This window comes from Capra hircus, assembly GCF_001704415.2.
Source record: "Capra hircus breed San Clemente chromosome X unlocalized genomic scaffold, ASM170441v1, whole genome shotgun sequence".
NCBI lineage: Eukaryota > Metazoa > Chordata > Mammalia > Artiodactyla > Bovidae > Capra > Capra hircus.
The window spans coordinates 48,617,127-48,635,625 of record NW_017189516.1 but is presented as its reverse complement, the minus strand read 5'-3'; the positions used below and the strand labels follow the sequence as shown (position 1 = coordinate 48,635,625).

General features: G+C 35.5%; 1 protein-coding gene across 5 annotated transcripts in view; it reads left to right on the top strand.

The window, feature by feature from the left end:
• CNKSR2 (connector enhancer of kinase suppressor of Ras 2) overlaps positions 1-18,499 on the top strand; it is a 283,532-nt gene that overhangs the window by 204,393 nt on the left and 60,640 nt on the right. For all 5 annotated transcript variants that reach the window (XM_018043877.1, XM_018043876.1, XM_018043878.1 and 2 more), the window contains 4 exons: positions 10,471-10,519; positions 10,929-11,101; positions 13,728-13,801; positions 14,098-14,169. In XM_018043877.1, the coding sequence (XP_017899366.1) occupies positions 10,471-10,519; positions 10,929-11,101; positions 13,728-13,801; positions 14,098-14,169 (368 nt within the window). The remainder of the gene's footprint in view (positions 1-10,470; positions 10,520-10,928; positions 11,102-13,727; positions 13,802-14,097; positions 14,170-18,499) is intronic.

The window sequence follows — 18,499 nt, the reverse complement described above, 5'->3', positions numbered from 1 at the left end:
GTAAGATATCCTAAAAGCATCTGGTCCAGCTCTCTGATACTGCCGATGAAGAAATTGAGGTGAAGATTACTTTCAGTGACTTATCCACAACCATAGAGCTGGAATATGGAGAACTAGAAGTCAGGTCTCTTGATCTCTGCCATAGTATTGTTCTCCTGGTGCTGTGCATTCCATTCTTGCTGAGACAGCACCCTTCAAAGTGTATCACTCCAGCTGGTGTATTGAGAATAGGCTGCAGGGGCTGTGTGTAGTGTGGAAGCATGAAAACAGTCTAGTCAGTTGACTAGGATTTAGTCAATTCAGGTGAGAAATGATAGGGGCTTAGCCCTGGGTGCTAATTGGAAGAAGTGAGAAGGCCTTGGACTCTGGATATGTTTTGAAGGGAGAGTGGATGTGCTGACAGATCGCGTATGAGATGCCATAACTCATACCCTCACTTTCCACACGCATAGGTAGTGTTTGATTCATGCTTCCATGCTTTCAATAGAAGATTATATGTCAGGTCCAGTGTTAGGAGTTGAGTAGAGAGTGGCAAGCTAAGCAGATGGTTTCTGCCTTTATAGAAACTAATGTAGTAGTTAAAAACTGCATTTTGAGAAATTGAACCAAGTAATTTTAAGGCATAATAATTAGCAATGTATCAAGTGAAAAATTGCATAACACAATGAATCAGCTCCAAGAGATTTCTCCTGTGTAAAGAATTTAGTGGAGAGGCAGGCTTGCCTTATTTGGATCACTGATTTCTTCATCAGTATTGACATAGGGTTTTTTAATTGCATTGAGTTCAATTAACACTGTTAATGTGTTTGGAATAAAATATGAATGCAGTCTCATCCTTGCCTAACTTGGCTGAGCCTTATTACCTTTCTGTACCTTATTTTCTATCTCATTTGCAAAATTAAAATGTTAACATGAGCCTTCCTCTCATGAAAATATGATTAATGGTTACCTCCCCCAAACAGCTGCAAATCTTTTTTTTTAAATCCCACAGAGCAGTATAACTTGCTAATTCAAAGAAAATCGACAAAAGCATGAGAATCAGAGATTGGTAGGGTGTTAGATTGGTAAGATTGCTAAGACTAGTAAAGTCTTAGACTGGTAAGATTGGTAAATTTAGAGATGAGCTTCTCTGGTGGCTCAGACAGTAAAGAATCCGCCTGCAATGCGAGAGACCTGGGTTCTATCCCTGGGTTGGGAAGATCCCTTGGAGAAGGGCATGGCAACCCACTCCAGTATTCTTGCCTGAAGAATCCCATGGACAGAGGAGCCTGGCGGGCTGCAGTCCATTGGATCGCAAAGAGTCGGACACAACTGAGTGACTAAGCACACAAGATGTTACCTGTTTAAATTATCTCCATGAATATAAAAGTATAACCCTAGTATCTTTCTGTTTTACAGAGTCTTTCCACATAACAATGCACTTATATCACATGTTATGGAAGGTTTTCATAAATAAATATCTTTGTGTCAGATGCAGAAAGCAGTTCTTTTCTCTAAAATGGTTACCATGACTACACAATACTTGCATGAGAGGCGATATTGCATGGAGTGGTTAGAACGGGTTTGTGAATAGGTAGACCTGGGTTTGAATTTTGACTCTGCCACTACCTGTGTGCTCCTGAATAAGTTATCTACTTTCAATTTTCTCCTCTTTGAAATGGCATTAATGATCACCACTGAGCAAATGTATTGTAAACGTTAAGGTTGATAACTGATACAAGGTCCCTAGTGCTGTACCTCACACGTGTCATTCAGTCAGTTCAGTCGCTCCGTCTCACACATGAGCCCTCAGTAAACGATAATTATTTAGATCCAAGAATGACAGTTCCTGTTTCCCAAGGGTGGTGACTTTTGTTACTCTTCCTAACCAGTCATTACTCTTCACTCTCCTTCCCATCTTACCACTTACTACTCGGTAGGAAAAGGAAAATCGCCTTATAAAATCTTGTGTAAGTTTCACTTACCTACTTCCTTCTGAATCTAATGTGCATGGTATTCTTTTGATGAAACATTGACTCTACCCTTCCTAATGAATTTGACCTTCTCTAAATTCCCCCCAGTCACTGCCTTTTTGTTCTTATTTGACTCATAATGTATTAGCATGCTTATTATTTTTTAAAGCACACTTATTTGTAAGTATATGTAGAGCCATTTTCAGTCAATATAAAGTCAGGTTAACTTTATTGACAGAATCCAGAGCAAGCTCACCCCACTGTCTTCAGAGAACCAGTGTGCATGCAGTATCTTGTCCCCACCCCGTTCAGCACAGAGTTTCTCTCCTGTACCACAGTGGGCAACAAGCTTGTTCAATTCTATGCTGTTATTTCATGTAAATTGAAGATTTCTTAATATAATATTTACTCTCATTACCTTCTTATCACACTCATATTTAGACTTTTTCTGCTGACATACAATAATGGGAAAGTAAGGGAAAATACATTTCTCTGTGAAACATTTAAATCTCAAAGCCTTTTGTTTATTTAAAAATATTAAATATGTGGAGATAGTTATCAGTTGTCCCAAGAGTTTCAAATTGCTAAGCACCTTACGTATAAGAAATAAGCTTTTGGTTTGACTGGAGAAATCTTGGAACTTTGCAGAAAATTACAGTAAGAGGAAGTTGCTATATTGCAACAAGAGAGTATTTTGATTGCAAATTTTTCCATAAGTGTGGCAATTTGCAACTTGAGAAGAATTTAATAGTAGCTGAGCTTTCAAAATGTAACACAGAAACTGTCATTTTCTTCCACAATTAAAATAAGTGCTTCTGAAAGTTTCAGGATAAGAATGACCCAAATTACCCTCCCCCACATTTCCTCATCTAGAATAGGGGAGAATGGGGAGAATGTTTGAACAGAACATCTGTGGACAAAATGAAAGACAAATGGTCTTTTCAGGCAAATGTCTGAAAAAGCAATCTTTTATAGCCAAATAGAATACTGTTGCATGCATCGCCATGGTTAAGAAGAGGATCAACAATGCTTTCATAATGGCCTTTTATTTTAGCACATTCTATTTTTATGAGTTGAATTGTGATTTCAACACATCCATTCATAATTCATCATATAATTTTATGCATAAATATCTTTTGACACATTAAGGCACTTTTGCCGGCCACATCTTGAATTCAAATTTAATTCAAACTAAGTGCATTAAGACAGATCTCATTTCCAGTAATGTTTTGAAAGACTGGATTAAAAAAAACTTTTTTATTTAACAAAAGGAACAGTCTACTAAAGAACAGAACTTTCAGTAATATGCTGTACATGGATTACTGGAGAAAAGACACCTGGCTTACTTATTTCCTGCTGAAGGACTTCAGGTTAAAAAGCAATCAATTAAGACTACATCCTGTGTTCTTTGCTGGTGGTCTGTTCAACTTTTATGCACTCAATCAATATTTATTTAGTACTAAATAATCCCTGTTTTAGTCAAAGGATAAAACAATGCATAAAATAGAATTTTTCTTTCGTGTAGCTTATATTTGGAGGAAGGGCTGAGTAATTAACAAGAAATATAAGTATTTTTGGTAATGCTAAGTTCTAAGGAGAGAAATAAAGCAGGGAAGGAAAACAAGAAGTGTTGAGGGCAATAATGGAAACCATTTTCTATAGGGAAGCCTGGGAAGAATGATCTAAAGGAGATTAAGGAGTAAGCCATAACAGTATTGTTACCAAACCCAGGTTTGGCTGCTTCCTGCTCATAAGCCAATAATTCGAGAGGCAAGTGTCAGTAGAAAGGAAAGGTGCTTTAATCAGAAAAGCCAGCAGTCTGGGGAAAATGTGGGCATGTGTCCAGACACCAACTCCGAAGATTCTGCTCAGCCGTGACAGTTTTTAAAGGGGCATAAAATGGGGATGGTAAAACTCAACATTTAGAAAACTAAGGTCATGGCATCTGGTCCCATCACTTCATGGCAAACCGATGGGGAGACAATGGAAATAGTGACAGACTTTATTTTTTGGGGCTCCAAAATCACTGCAGATGGTGATTGCAGCCATGAAATTAAAAGATGCTTGCTCCTTGGAAGAAAAGTTAATGACCAACCTAGATAGCATATTAAAAAGCAGAGATATTACTTTGCCAACAAAGGTCCATCTAGTCAAAGCTATGGTTTTTCCAGTAGTCATGTATGGATGTGAGAGTTGGACTATAAAGAAAGCTGAGTGCTGAAGAATTGATGCTTTTGAACTGTGGTGTTGGAGAAGACTCTTGAGAGTCCCTTGGACAGCAAGGAGATCCAACCAGTCCATCCTAAAGGAAATCAGTCCTGAATATTCATTGGAAGGACTGCTGCTGAATCTGAAACTCCAGTACTTTGGCCACCTGATGCAAAGAGCTGACTCATTTGAAAAGACCCTGATGCTGAGAAAGATTGAAGACGGGAGAAGGGCACGACAGAGGATGAGATGGTTGGATGACATCACCAACTCAATGGACATGAGTTTGAGTAAACTCTGGAAGTTTGTGATGTACAGGGAGGCCTGGCATGCTGCAGTCCATGGCTTTGCAGAGTCGGACACAACTGAGTGATTGAACTGAACTGAAATGGGGATCAAGAATCTTACTGAATCATTGAGGCAGGAAGTTGGATTCTGCATCATCCTCCATTGCATGCAGACTGGCTGACTCTTCCAGATGTTCTCTTGCCTGCATGATCTGCCTCAGGATTGCTAAGACAGCTGTTGAGAGTAGAGAGCAAGTCATTTTTTAACTGTTTAATTCTTCATTCTTTTCTCTTTTTATCCAGGAAAAAAAAATCAACAGTTTAGAGAAGGCATGGTGTGCATTCAGAAGAGCATAATCAGGAATTAGTTTCAATTGCTTACTGGTCTCATTTTTTTAAATAGATTCTTTTAAGGCTAGTGGGGAACAGAAATGGGCAACCAGGAAGGGGGCAAAAGAGCTACTTTCGATATCTGAACAAACATTTCAGACAGAGGGAACAGCAGGGGTATAGACCCTAAGGTGGGAGTCTATTCCACACAATCCAGAAACAGCAAGTGTGGCTAGAGCAAAATAATAAGGGTCAGGAAGCAAAGGGAACAGCCCAGGTCATAGAGGGCCTTCAGGGTCAGTGGAAGAATTTGAGTATTTATTCAAAGTGAGGTGAGAAGCCATTGGAGAGTTTCATGATCAAATCATATTTTAATAGGATCACTCTGCCTCTTATGTTAAAAACAGAAGAGGTGAGGACAGAGGAAGGGTGAACAATGAGATATTTCAGTAATCCAGGTGAGGGATGATGGTGGCTTCTACCAAGGTGATAGTAATAGAGATAGTAAGAAACAGTCTTATTTTAAACATATTTTGAGTGCAGAGCTGATATAACTTACTGGTGGATTGATTATGGGCTGTAAGAGAAAGGAAAGCGTTAACACTGACTCTAATCTTCAGGGTTTGCACAGTTGTGAGGAGAAATGGAATTGCCATTTACTAAGGTATAGAAGACTAGAAGAGGAGCAGAATTGGTTGATGGGTGGTGGGTATGAGAAGCTCAGTTTTGAACACATTGAATCTGTTGAGTTAGGCAGCCTGTAGCTCAGTCAAGAAGTCCCCATTGATTATATAAATTCATAAGTTGCTGAAGATCAGAGTTTGTAAGCACTCTTAGGTAGAAAGTTCAAAGAACTTTCACCTAAATGCTCAGTACAATAAACATAAAGTGCAAGTGATGGTGTTAGAAAGATTTTATTGAATGATGATTCAGGAAATAATATAAAAATATTTTTTAAGAGAAAGGACCTTCATAAATGTTTATAGAAGGAATCTATTTTTGGTGGTCAGTAAGCATTATGAGCTCATACTTTAAATTCTCACACACCACTACCCCAAACATAAAAAGATAAGTCATGGTCAAAAATGATATCTAGTCACCAGGGACTAGAAGAAAACAAAATTGCACAACAATAAATGGGAACTAAAGCCATATACCTGTTAGGCTCTGAGTCCAGGAAAGGCTAGAGATGACTAGAAGTCTACTCTAATGGGTATGAGATAACAAATGGACCCCAGCCATGTCAGGAAACTGACTCATGGGGTGAAACCAGCTGGGAGGGCAAACAGAGCTTCTTCACCCATGAGTATAAGAAGGTTGAAGAAAGATACAGCCATTGACCAGAGCAATGACTTGTTAAAGGTGATCTTTCCTTAATAGATGGAAATTTTGGGAATCCAAAAAGCCCTTAAAATTTGAAGTAATAACAAGATGACTAAGAACACTGGATGTTCAGAAGTGCTAGCACCAACTAGTCATCCTGGATATGTAAAATATAGTCAGTGAAATAAGCACTCTATAGTTAAAATAAACTTTATACAGGTGTGTAAAATCAGAGAATTAGAAAATTGAAAAACAATAAAGTCACCTAAAAAGCATTGAGGAAATATGAAAGGATAGCAGTATTAAAGATAGATGATAAATTGAGAGATACCAACATACATCTAGAGACAAAAAAGAGAGTAGTAAAGAAGGCCATTTGAAGAGATAATGCCTAACAATTTTCAGGATTGAAGAAATAATACCTTCATGTACAACACAATGAATTTGAAATGGGGTTCATTAATATCATTTGTAACCTAGACACATCAGAGAGCAATTGCAGAATATCAAGGATAAAGAGGAAAATATTTTAAAACTTAACAGAGAGACTAAAGACAAATTATAATGAATGAGAGCAGCTACAGATGTTTTAAGGGCAGTGATGCCAAAAGAAAATAAAGTGATATATTCAGATTGCAAAGGGAAAATTATTTTCAACTCAGAATTCTGTACCCATCTAAGTATTATTTAAGAGTGAAGGGTTTTTATATTTTCAAACACAAATATGTAGAAGTGTTTGCTACTCACAGACTGCTATGAAAGAACTTCTAAAGAGCATGCTTATTAAACATGAACCTGGAAGAAGGGTGATCTGAAACTATTAAGAAAAATACAGAAATAAAGTATATTACAAATTTTCTCTATTATGAGAAAAACATTTATCATGAAAGCAAAGATTCCAAGCCCCTTGTTTTTCTACATTGGTCATAACACTTTATATGATTTGCTGTGTTATCCATTGTAGTCATGTGTCTGTTCTTAGTGTCCTTCTTTTATTAAATATTTCATGATATTGTCAGAAACTGGGAATGTGATATCAAATACCTGTCAGAATGAATAATTCCATCTTTTTTCCTAAGAAAGACTACACAGGATTGTAAATTTGCATCTCAGGGTATTTAATCATACCTGCTGATAACATGAGGAAACCTTCACTATCAGGAGCTTATTTATGTGTGTGAATATTGAACAGTTTCTGATGTAAGTTTTTAAGTAATCTTTTGAAAATGAGTCTATTTCAAGATCCCAAATCACCCACATGTCCAGTGATTGACTAGGCCAGAAGACTCTGTGTTCTATCCACAGCTAAGATTGTATTACAGTGATGCAGCAAGGGTCTCCAGCCAGATTGGTATGGAAAAAAGAGACCGTGGAATCCCTAGAAATCCACCTGCAGGCTTCCTGTGCTCTCTCCTCATGATAGATCATGCAGAGTACACTTCACTTAGCAGCAAAAATGCAGTCACACGTGTGTAGTGTCTCTGCCCAGGGGAGCCTATTAAAGACTCAGTACTCATGGACTTTATTGAATTGGTTACATAGGCATCCTCTGCCTAGCAGCTACTTTTCCTTTCCTGAAATTAAAGCAAGTGTTTAGTCCCCAGGTGGGCAAAGTAGTCTTATTGCTTAGGGAAGCTGCATGTCAATACAGAGAATTGTTTTACAAGCCAAGTTCCCAGATGTCAGCGGAGGGCCAGCCTTGCAAGCAGGCTCTTCTAAGATAGCAGCCTCAGGCCTGCTATATTAACTCTTTTCTACACAAGGGACCTATTTCCTTAACTGTAGTTTTCATTGTTTTTTTCCATTACTTTCAAAAGAATATAGTTCAATTAACTTTCATTTTAGAAAATATCACATCACTTGGAAAAATAATGAAGTCTCTTTTAAGAGAATGTCGTTGTAGTATTTACAATATTTTTAAAAGGTAGCTAAAGCTTTGCTTCTTTGAATGATGGATAAATCTGTATTGTGTGCCTTGGAGTTCTTAGGTACAGCAATATGTATGTTGATTATACTCTGCACTCATGATAATGATAAATATGAGAATATATTTCTATAGGGAAAGAAAAGATAATCTTGTTGAAAAAGAAAACCTAGAGAGCATAAACGGAGAAGGCAATGGCACCCCACTCCAGTATTCTTGCCTGGAAAAGCCTATGGACAGAGAAGCCTGGTAGGCTGCAATCCACAGGGTCGCTAAGAGTCGGATACGACTGAGCGACTTCACTTTCACTTTTCACTTTCATGCATTGGAGAAGGAAATGGCAACCCACTCCAGTGTTCTTGCCTGGAGAATCCCAGGGATGGGGGAGCCTGTTGGACTGCCGTCTATGGGGTCGCACAGAGTCGGACACGACTGAAGTGACTTAGCAGTAGCAGCAGAGAGCATAAAATATGTTTTGTGTAGATTTTAAACTAGACCTTCAGGTTCTAAGAAGTAATGTGTAAAAAGCATAGGAAGTACATTATATAACTCAGTTCTTTAAAGCTGTCTGTTATCCATGTAGCTTCCTAAAAAACAAACCACCCCCATCTTTGTCATTCTTAAAAATAATGAGCTGTTAAATTATAATGATTACTTGTGGTAGCACTAAACGAAAAAAACCTAATCAGTAATTTTACAGCCAAACAATTTAGGGAAAATAACTATATGTAAATTAACTATACTTAAACATACTAGCCTGAGTTATTATTTGAGTTATTATTCTGAAGCCAAGTGCACTCAAGAAAATTAGCATAACATGATGGGTTTTATCTTTTATGCTTTCTCTCTAAAATTAATTGTGAATTTCTATAGCCATGGATCCTGCAACTGATTTATACACACACATCCCACATACATATTGGGTGGTTATTTCTGGGTTACACTGAATGTCAGCAAATTATTTGATCCTTATCTTTAGGACTAATATCCATCCATAATATTATATTCCTAAGAATTATGTAAACCATATACAAATTGTGAAAATTATTACAGTCTCTGGGGTCACAAAAGAGTTGAAGATGACTTAGCAATTAAACAAAGAATATTATTTTATAAGCAAAGATATTAAACAAAGTATGTCACATAATATGAATTTACTGTATAAACCCAAGGCCAGCAGATTTTATGTAGACAAAATCCATTTGTTCCTTACAGATATACCTTGGTAAAGAAAAAGAAGAATCTGTTACCTAAAATTCATTTTGAGGGATTATCTGTGAATTAAAATTATGTATACTGTTCTCTCTACCCTAACTAGCTAGTCATATGAATTTAACCTTATTTAGACTAGTGAACAATCTAGTTTAGAAGACTGACTAGAACCAGTGATTTATAGTCATTAATTGAAAGCTAAACCAGTTGTGGGTTTCTCTGTTAAGACATTATGCTCTTCTGGTCCTTAGCGTGAAATAGACTGATAGGTGGGTTTAATGGATGGTTGTTTAGCTAAGCAAGTATGTTGCAGGAAGTATAGCTCCAGGGAATGGTTATAAAGATGTTCTGTGGAAATCAAGTAGAATAAGAGAAATAAAGGCACAAAAGAGTGGTAATGTCAATAAATTGGATACTTGAGTGGAGATTTTCTTTTAAAAAATTGCTGGGTTGGAGGTAGTGTACTATGTAGAATGGCGATAATAGAGGCAGTTGTTTGAGTGTGCTTAAGAATAACAAACATAGGGTCATGGAGGGTGGACAGCTGGAAAATGGAGAAGTAAAGAACACTGGAGCCAAGGGACTGAGGAGCCAATGTACTGACATCACCTACATGAAGATTAGTTCTGTGTAATAGAGGCAAAAGGAGGTGTGAAAAGAAAATATTGATTCAAGTACTGAAATACTAGGTGGGCCAAAAAGTTTATTTAAGTTTTCTTTGAGCGGTTACAGAAAAACCCAGGTGAACTTTTTGGCCACCCCAATATTTAACACCTGGGAGTATTGCCTAGGAGATCAGTAGCTAGTGGTGGCTTATGGAATAGAATGAACTTCAAAGGAACAAGTGATAGTTATATTTGCTTGACTCCTTCGTAAAATTTTGTGAAAATCCAGTGAGACATTGCTTGAGAAGGCACTCTAAACTCCTAAAAAAGGTACGCAGCAGTACTCTGCATGTTTAAGAGCCGTGAGCTTCACCACTGCTTTGTGTCCCTATTTCTCTGCCTACAGAATAAGGACAAACATAATATTATTCTCTCCTGCTGCACAAGAGATAAAGTTTAGTGGCATGATATATATGAATTTGTTTTGAGTCTTTGGAAAAAGAAAGTACTTTCATTCACTGGGGTTCAGAGTCACTGTTCCATTCAGCTTTTCAGTGTTTTCTGCGACTGTTGGTACTTCAGTGGCACCCTGTGTATCAAATAACATTCTTCCCCATCTTTGATTTCAGACATTTCAGCAGTCTTCTCTGCAGCACAAATCAAAGAAGAAAAACAAAGGTAAGAAAAGTAAATGAAACAATTAGCTGCTTAGTCTGCACTGGAACAATCACCAGCCCACTCCACCCATCCTCTCTTGCTTGAGCCCAGTGTGGTGTGGAAGAGAACCATCCCCTAGCATAAGAGCTACAAAGATCAGCTTCTCCTTCAGGTCAATTATGGTACAAGGCACCCTTTACAAGTGGTCCCAACACGTTTTCAGACTGGGACCACTCATTTCAGATTAAATTTTATGTCCATGTAGATGAAAAGGTATTAAAATTTTCCAGTTTTTTTATTTTAATACAATGAGAAAATAAATATTTTTAAGGTTTAATATCCAGACTTATTTTTATGATCTATAGATTAATCTACCTTTTATGATCTATAGATTAACTTAAAGAGCACATTTACCCACTATTATTTTTAGGTCCTATAGCTGGCAAGAGCAAAAGACGAATTTCTTGCAAAGATCTTGGCCGTGGTGACTGTGAGGGCTGGCTTTGGAAAAAGAAAGATGCGAAGAGTTATTTTTCACAGAAATGGAAGAAATACTGGTTTGTCCTAAAGGATGCATCCCTCTATTGGTATATTAATGAGGAGGTAAGACAAGCACATTTTGTTTTCTTATTCATTTTGTTTTTAACCAAAAGAATCACTGTTTTAAGATTTATATTTTAAAATATAACCAACTTAAGGCTAATTCACGAGACTTCTAGTAATTTTTCAGTCTGCCGCCTTAGAATGGTTGCATTGTGGGGTTCTGTGAAGGCAGTTGTTTCAATTACTCTAATGAAACAACATGTCTGAAACATAGGTAATATATAGTAAAATTCTGTATATCTAGTTAAAAATATGAAGCTAATTCAAGCAATAGCTTACTTAAAAGGATTATATATAGAGAGAGAAAATTGATAAAGGTTTTTAAATGTCTTGCTTTTGTTCAACGTTTTACATTTTTTTCTGTTTGCTTTTTTGAAAGGAAGTCTTTTATAGTAAGTTAATTAATATCTGCATTTGTTTCACTTTTTCTTAAAGAATAAATGAACTAGTAGACTAGCTTTAAAAATCTGCAAGTATTCATTTCATTTGACCCAATAGGGGAAGGAAGGGAAGAGTATATAACAAATGCAAATTGTTCTTATGAGTTCCTGTTTCATTTGTGGTAATTAGATTTATATTCAGAGTAATTATATAACCTGTCAAATATCACAACTTATATACAGTATACCTTATTTTTTTATATTCTCTTAACTCTACATTTGCTTCCATTGCCACAGCCATCTGTCAGTTCACTTTAAGTTTTTATTTATTTCTTTATTTTTGGCCGCACTGCGTGGCATGTGGGATTGAACCCATGCTCCCTGCGTTGGAAGGTGGCATGTTAACCACTGGACTGCCAGTGAAGTCCTCAAGTTTGTTGTTTTTTTTTTTAATATAAATTTATTTATTTTTAAACAAAAATTTCTTTTGTTAACTTGTTTTTTCATTTAAAAAGTATACATGGTTTTAAATAGTGTGCTGGCTAAGTCCTTTTTTATGTCAATGAAATAGTATAAAAACATAGCTTCTTTATGTTTCTCTTTATTTTAGATCACTTGTAGATTGTCTACTGACCACTATTTTTTTTTCAGTATAATGAGATCATAACAACCCCAAAAGTTTTTAAAATTTTTCAAAATTTTAAATTTTAACATTAAAAACATCAAGGGTAACATAAGAAAAATCAAAATTAAGAAAGAGATTTGAGACTATTGTATTTACCCCAAGATTGGAAGAAAATAAAAATGGACTTCCCTGGTGGCTCAGAGAGTAAAGCATCTACCTGCAATGTGGGAGATCTGAGTTCGATCCCTGGGCTGGGAAGATCCCCTGGAGAAGGAAATGGCAACCCACTCCAGTATTCTTGCCTGGAGAATCCCATGGACAGAGCAGCCTGGTAGGCTACAGTCCACGGGGTCACAAAGAGTCAGAGACAACTGAGCAACTTCACTTCACCTCTTCTTCATTGAAAAATATTAGAAGTTACAATACTACTTTTGTATATAACACACATTTTAGTCACTATCATTAGCATCAAATTTTACTAAGTTTTACATATAAACATACATACACACACTAAAAGAATTGAGAATCTCTATTCTTTTTATTTGAGATAGCAGGTGGGAATGTGTAATGTCTTCTGAACTTGATATATAAGAAGCCATGAACTGGTATAGCACACATCAGTGTTTGGGAGTAAATGTCTGAGAATTGGCTTATGTACATGAAAGAAACAACAATGATTAAAGGGTTTAGCCAAAAATACTTGGTTGGTTTATTTAATCACTAAGTCGTGTCCGACTCATGTGACCCCATAGATGGTAGCCTGCCAGGCTCCTCTGTCCATGGATTCTCCAGGCAAGGATACTGGAGTGGGTTGCCATTCCTTTCTCCAGGAGATCTTCCCAACCCAAGAATCCAACATGGGTCTCCTGCATTGCAGGTAGATTCTTTACCAAATGAGCAATGACGGAAGCTTAGACTAGTTGAAATAACTTATATCTAACATGAGATTTTAGATAATTCTCCTATCTTATATTTCTATCCCACATTAGAGAGGGAGGGATTTTATGGATTTCATTCAATTTTCCAAGTGAAAAATAACATTATATATATATATATATATATATATATATATATATATGGCATGTAAACCAAGTCAGATATTTGAAAATCAACTTGACCTATCCACTTGTAAAATGTAGAGTACACAAAATAATTATTTAATTTGAGTTTGATAAGAGATTCTTTCGGAAGCAGAAAAGGAACTGAATTAATAGATATCCCTATATTTTACATCTGGACATTTAAAATGGGAGGAGATTTAATTGTAAATGTGGACTAAAATTATTTTATATGTTATAAAAGTCAATATACTTTCTGGGAAAAATACTTAGAAAACAGGTTTTACCTTGAGAATTAAATTATTTTTTCTATCTTTATTTTAATATAGAAAGAATTTTTAAATATTCTATATGTATATTTTAATATTTACTATTCTAAATGTTCAAAATATACATTCAGTTTAATGGACTATAACAGGTAAGAGTGAAATTCTAATCTCTCAAATGTCTAAGGGATTAAATGAACTGTTTTATTAGTATAGATATTTAAAACATAGTTATATAGTAGCATCAGCTTTAAACGTTTGTATATAATACCCTAAACAAGAGTGTTGCCTCTTCAGGATGAAAAAGCAGAAGGATTCATCAGCCTGCCTGAATTTAAAATTGATAGAGCCAGTGAATGCCGCAAGAAATAGTAAGTTGACTTTATTTGGGCCAAGGGAGAGAAAGGAAGGTTTTTTGAGGTTTTTGTTTTGATTTTTCATTTCTAGCTTTTAAATTATAGATTGCTTGGCTAATGCTTTCAAATTGAGGTAATAAGAAAGCAGTTTTGTGGGCAGAAAATTGAATTTTTAACTGATTTCTGTCATCATGGTAGAAGCATTATATATTTGTACTCAGGTTAGATTTGAGGCAATTTTATCCGTAAAAATTATCTGGTTCTAACTTATTTCCCAGTCTGAGATGAATGTACTCTGTTTCCTTTTGCAGTGCATTCAAAGCCTGTCATCCTAAAATCAAAAGCTTTTATTTTGCTGCTGAGCATCTTGATGATATGAACAGGTAAAGTGTTACTTATATTGCAAAATACTTAGAAAGTCTGTTAGGCTTAGAATTCTCAGTTTTCCCCATTAATGCTTAAAGAAAAATATCACTGAAGTTTCTAGATCAGATTTAAAATAAAATGGACCCAGCCATAACTCCATACCTAATTTTAAAGAATAGCATTTTAAAAAGTCAAAATAAACTCACTGACTTTTTAAGTTTACCAAAAATGTTCCAAAATCCATATATAGGCCAAATATATATATATAAAGGCAAAAAAATACCCACTGCAGGAAAAAAAAAGTTTAAGTCCATTTCAGGAATATGTCTCCAAATTTATTCCCAAGTGAGGGAAATAAAGATCCCCACAAAAAAAGCTGACTTTTCCAAGTGCAGAGTATTTATGACAGAATATCCATCTCAATAATTCAAGCCTAAGCTTAGTTGGTATATCTTTCTGTCACTTTTCTTCTATTGCTGGACAGGATTGTGCAACCAAGTGATTAGATGGCACATGGTTATGCGATGCCTCTGGGAAAATCTGTATATATATATATATATATTTATCATCTACAACATACAGCTTCTTGTTTCCATTTTGGCTCTTATGAGTTTGATCCTTTCTTCCTTTTTCTTTCCTTTCCCCTTTCCTTTTCCTAGATATGTAGAAATTATGTTTAAGATTCAAAATATTTCCTTTTATAGGTCTTCAGCAGGCAGTGCATGTTACATATATAATGTGCCAACACATTATACAGAGATACAGAATAGGGAGATACAGAATAGCATAGTGGTTTAGAGTATGAACTTTGGAACCAGGCTGTCCAAATTCCAGCTATCCCACTTACTAGCTGTATGACCATGGATGTAGAACTTAACCTCTCTATGTCAGATATTAAGCTCTTTTAAAAAGTGGCGATAATAACCATCTTCATCCATAGAACTTTTATGAGGAGCAAATAAGCACACATGAAAGGCTTAGAATAGTGCCTGCTAAATTGTAAGTGCTATATAAATGTTTCCTTTCAGTATATATTCCTTTTATTGGGTTAGCCAAAAAGTTCATTGGGGTTTTCCATACAATGTGACCAAAAACCCCAATGAACTTTTTGGCCAACACAATATATACTTTGGGCTTTTACACCATATACCCTTCTTTGTATATCTCTAAGGAATTTGTGTTCAGATATTTTTAAGCACAAAACTACATCTTCATAAATGTGTTTGAATGCACTCAATGAACACTTAATATGCTGTCATAAGTAATCTTGTTCTTTGACACTTTGGAATATAGGCACGATTTTTCCAAAGCAAGGATATGAATATAAGGAAAGGGCAAAGAAAGGTGTTGAAAAACTTGATAAACTCTTTTTATAATTAATAGGAAAATTGAGCCTTTCTTTTTTGAAGTTATTAACAATGTTATGTTAGTTTCTGGTGTACAGTGAAGTGATTCATTTTCACATACTGGATTGGCCAAAAAGTTTGTTCAGGGTTTTCCATAACATCTTACAGAAAAATCCATGGTTTGCAGATATTTTCTCACATTCCTTACATTGTCTTTTTTTTGTTGTTTATGACTTCCTTTGCTGTGCAAAAGCTTTTAAGTTTGATTAGGTCCTATTTGTTTATTTTTGCTTTTATTTCTACTGCCTTGGGAGACTGACCTAAGAAAATACTGCTGTAGTTTATGTCAGATAATGTTTTGCCTATGTTCTTTTCTAAGAGTTTTATGGTGTTATGTCTTATGTATGTCTTTAAGCCATTTTGAGTTTGAGTTTATTTTTGGGTATGGTGAGAAGTTATGTTCTTACTTCATTGGTATGTATGAGTCTGTCTGGCTTTCCCAACATCACTTGCTTGAAGAGACTATCTGTTCTCCATTGTGTATTCCTGTGTCCTTTGTTAAAGATTAATTAAGCGTAGATGTATGGATTTATTTCTGGACTGTGTTCTGTTCCATTGATCCATATGTCTGTTTTTGTGCTGATAGCGTACTGTTTTGATTACTATTGTTTTGTAGTATTGTCTGAAGTTAGTGTGTGTTGCAGGGGGATGGGGGGGTTATGCCTACAACTTTGTTCTTTTTCCTCAGGAATTCTTTGTCAATTCTGGGTATTTTATAGTTCCACATAAATTTTAGGGTTATTGGTTGTATTTCTGTGAACTGAGCCTTGCATTTGGTTTCCACAATCTTCTCTTGCTTTGTATGTTACCATTCTTGAAATTTCACATGAAGCAATCAGAATTTGCTGAGCTTGTTCTCAAAATGAAAATTATGTAGTTGTTGGGGAGTGGTGCTACTCTGTTTTGTGTTGTAACTATTTGATAATTCTGCTCTTTTAGTTACTATTCATTTTTTCACAGTTGAGCTCAGTACCCTTAGGATAAACATGAAGTATTATAACATCATAGCCAAACAGAAAATAAGTGGTATATATGAACATGTCCTCTTCTACAAGATAAATCCACTAGAACACAGTTTAACTCCCATCTAAGAATAAACATAATTTAATCATTTGGGATACTTGCTAATCAGGGTTTTTTTAGGTTTAGAAAATAGCCTGCTCAAAAATGCATTTTTGTTAGCTGTAACACCATTCTTGGTCTCCATTCTCTACCCTGTGTTAGGAATAACTTTAGAAGTATATGATGTCACTACTCTTCCCTGATACTCCTTTGGATGTATCTGGTTCAGGATATCAGAAAAGAAACTAAGCCAAACCCATAAGTTTCACTTCGTTGCCTTTTCTAAGCAGTGAATCAAAGAATAAATAAATCTGATCAAATATGTCATCATCTCCATATCATACATTTCAGAGTGCTGTTTTATATTAGCCTTTCCATGGTGTACTACAACCTTCTGAATTGTCCTGAAATATTGAAACTTTTTTAAAAATTTAAGTATAATAGACTATTGCTGTTTTGCCTTGCTTTTTCTTTCTTTAATAACCATGTCCCTAGTGTCTTATCTTCAACAAACAAGTTTTTTTAAAAATTACTTGTCAATAGGAAGAAGGAGAGTGAATGGCAATGTTCACAGAGGATTGGTAATAGGGAAAGACACCCTCCAACAACTTTATTTAATAACCTAATTATTACATAACAGCAAGATGTCCTGGGTATTGGTTCATTCTCTATGTAGTCCTTTGAAGGCATGTACCTAAGCCTTCAAGAAATGATAATTATAATTATATTATAATAATTATAAATAAATACCTTATCTGGTTATTTCATAATTTCTAAAGTATCACATGTATTTTTTAAATGTAGTGCTAGCTTTGACAGGACCTAGTAATTGGAATGAAAAGGCAATCCTTAGATTTAATTTTCTTCTATAAAATCTGCATGTATGTATACACATTCATACACTTACTCATATATATACCCAAATATATATATACCCAAATATAAATGTTAGAATATTAAAACCTCACCTTCTGTTTTTTGAGTAGCTTTAAGTTGGAATGTGAGGTAATTTGCAAAAAACACTTTTGAGCACCCTACCACCAATCCATCTGTTCCCTCCTCAGAAATGAGCATTGAAACATTAAAAAAAACCTTTTTTGCCAGTCTGTGTGAAATCTGTGGGAAGAAAATAAAACATCAAGTTTCTCAAGTATTCTGAGACTTATTTACTGAATTTACTTGGCCTGTGTATTCCTTTTCATGTCAGCACATATGTCATTGTAATTGTCAGGACTCACCAGTTTCTGTTTAGTAGTTATTATTTGTATATTTCTTCTATAATTCTTACTCTTATTTCCCTCTCAGTACGTTATTCTGTGGCAGTTCTTGGCAGCTTCATTGGAATGTTCACCATAGGCCCAATCTTCTTATTCCTGCATATTGTCTGTCTCCCTTCGCTGCAAATATAGGCATCATGAAAACAGATACTTTATTTCATTTATCTCTTTATCCATGCCTAGGACAGTACCTGGCACACCTAAATATTTCTTACCTCAATTAATGCATCAGTTCAGTTCAGTTCAGTCATATCTGCTATTCATAATAGCATATAAACACCAAATCGTAACTGCAACAAGTGTTTGGTTAAGCATTTTCTAACCAAGGCCTGAGGACGACTTATCCAAGACGGCAACAACAGCTGTGTAGCATTCAGCCTTTTGTACTTATATACCCTGGCCCAAGTTTATACACTTACTTTTTTCTTTTTCTTTTTTTTGATGGCTCAAACAACAGAAATTTATTTTCTCATGGTTCTGGAAGCTAGAATCTCAAGATCAAGGTGCCCTCAGGGGTGGTTTCTGATGATACCTCTCTTCCTGGCTTGTAGATAGTCACCTTCTGGTTTTGTCCTCACTTTCTTAAGAGTTTTTATTGTGGG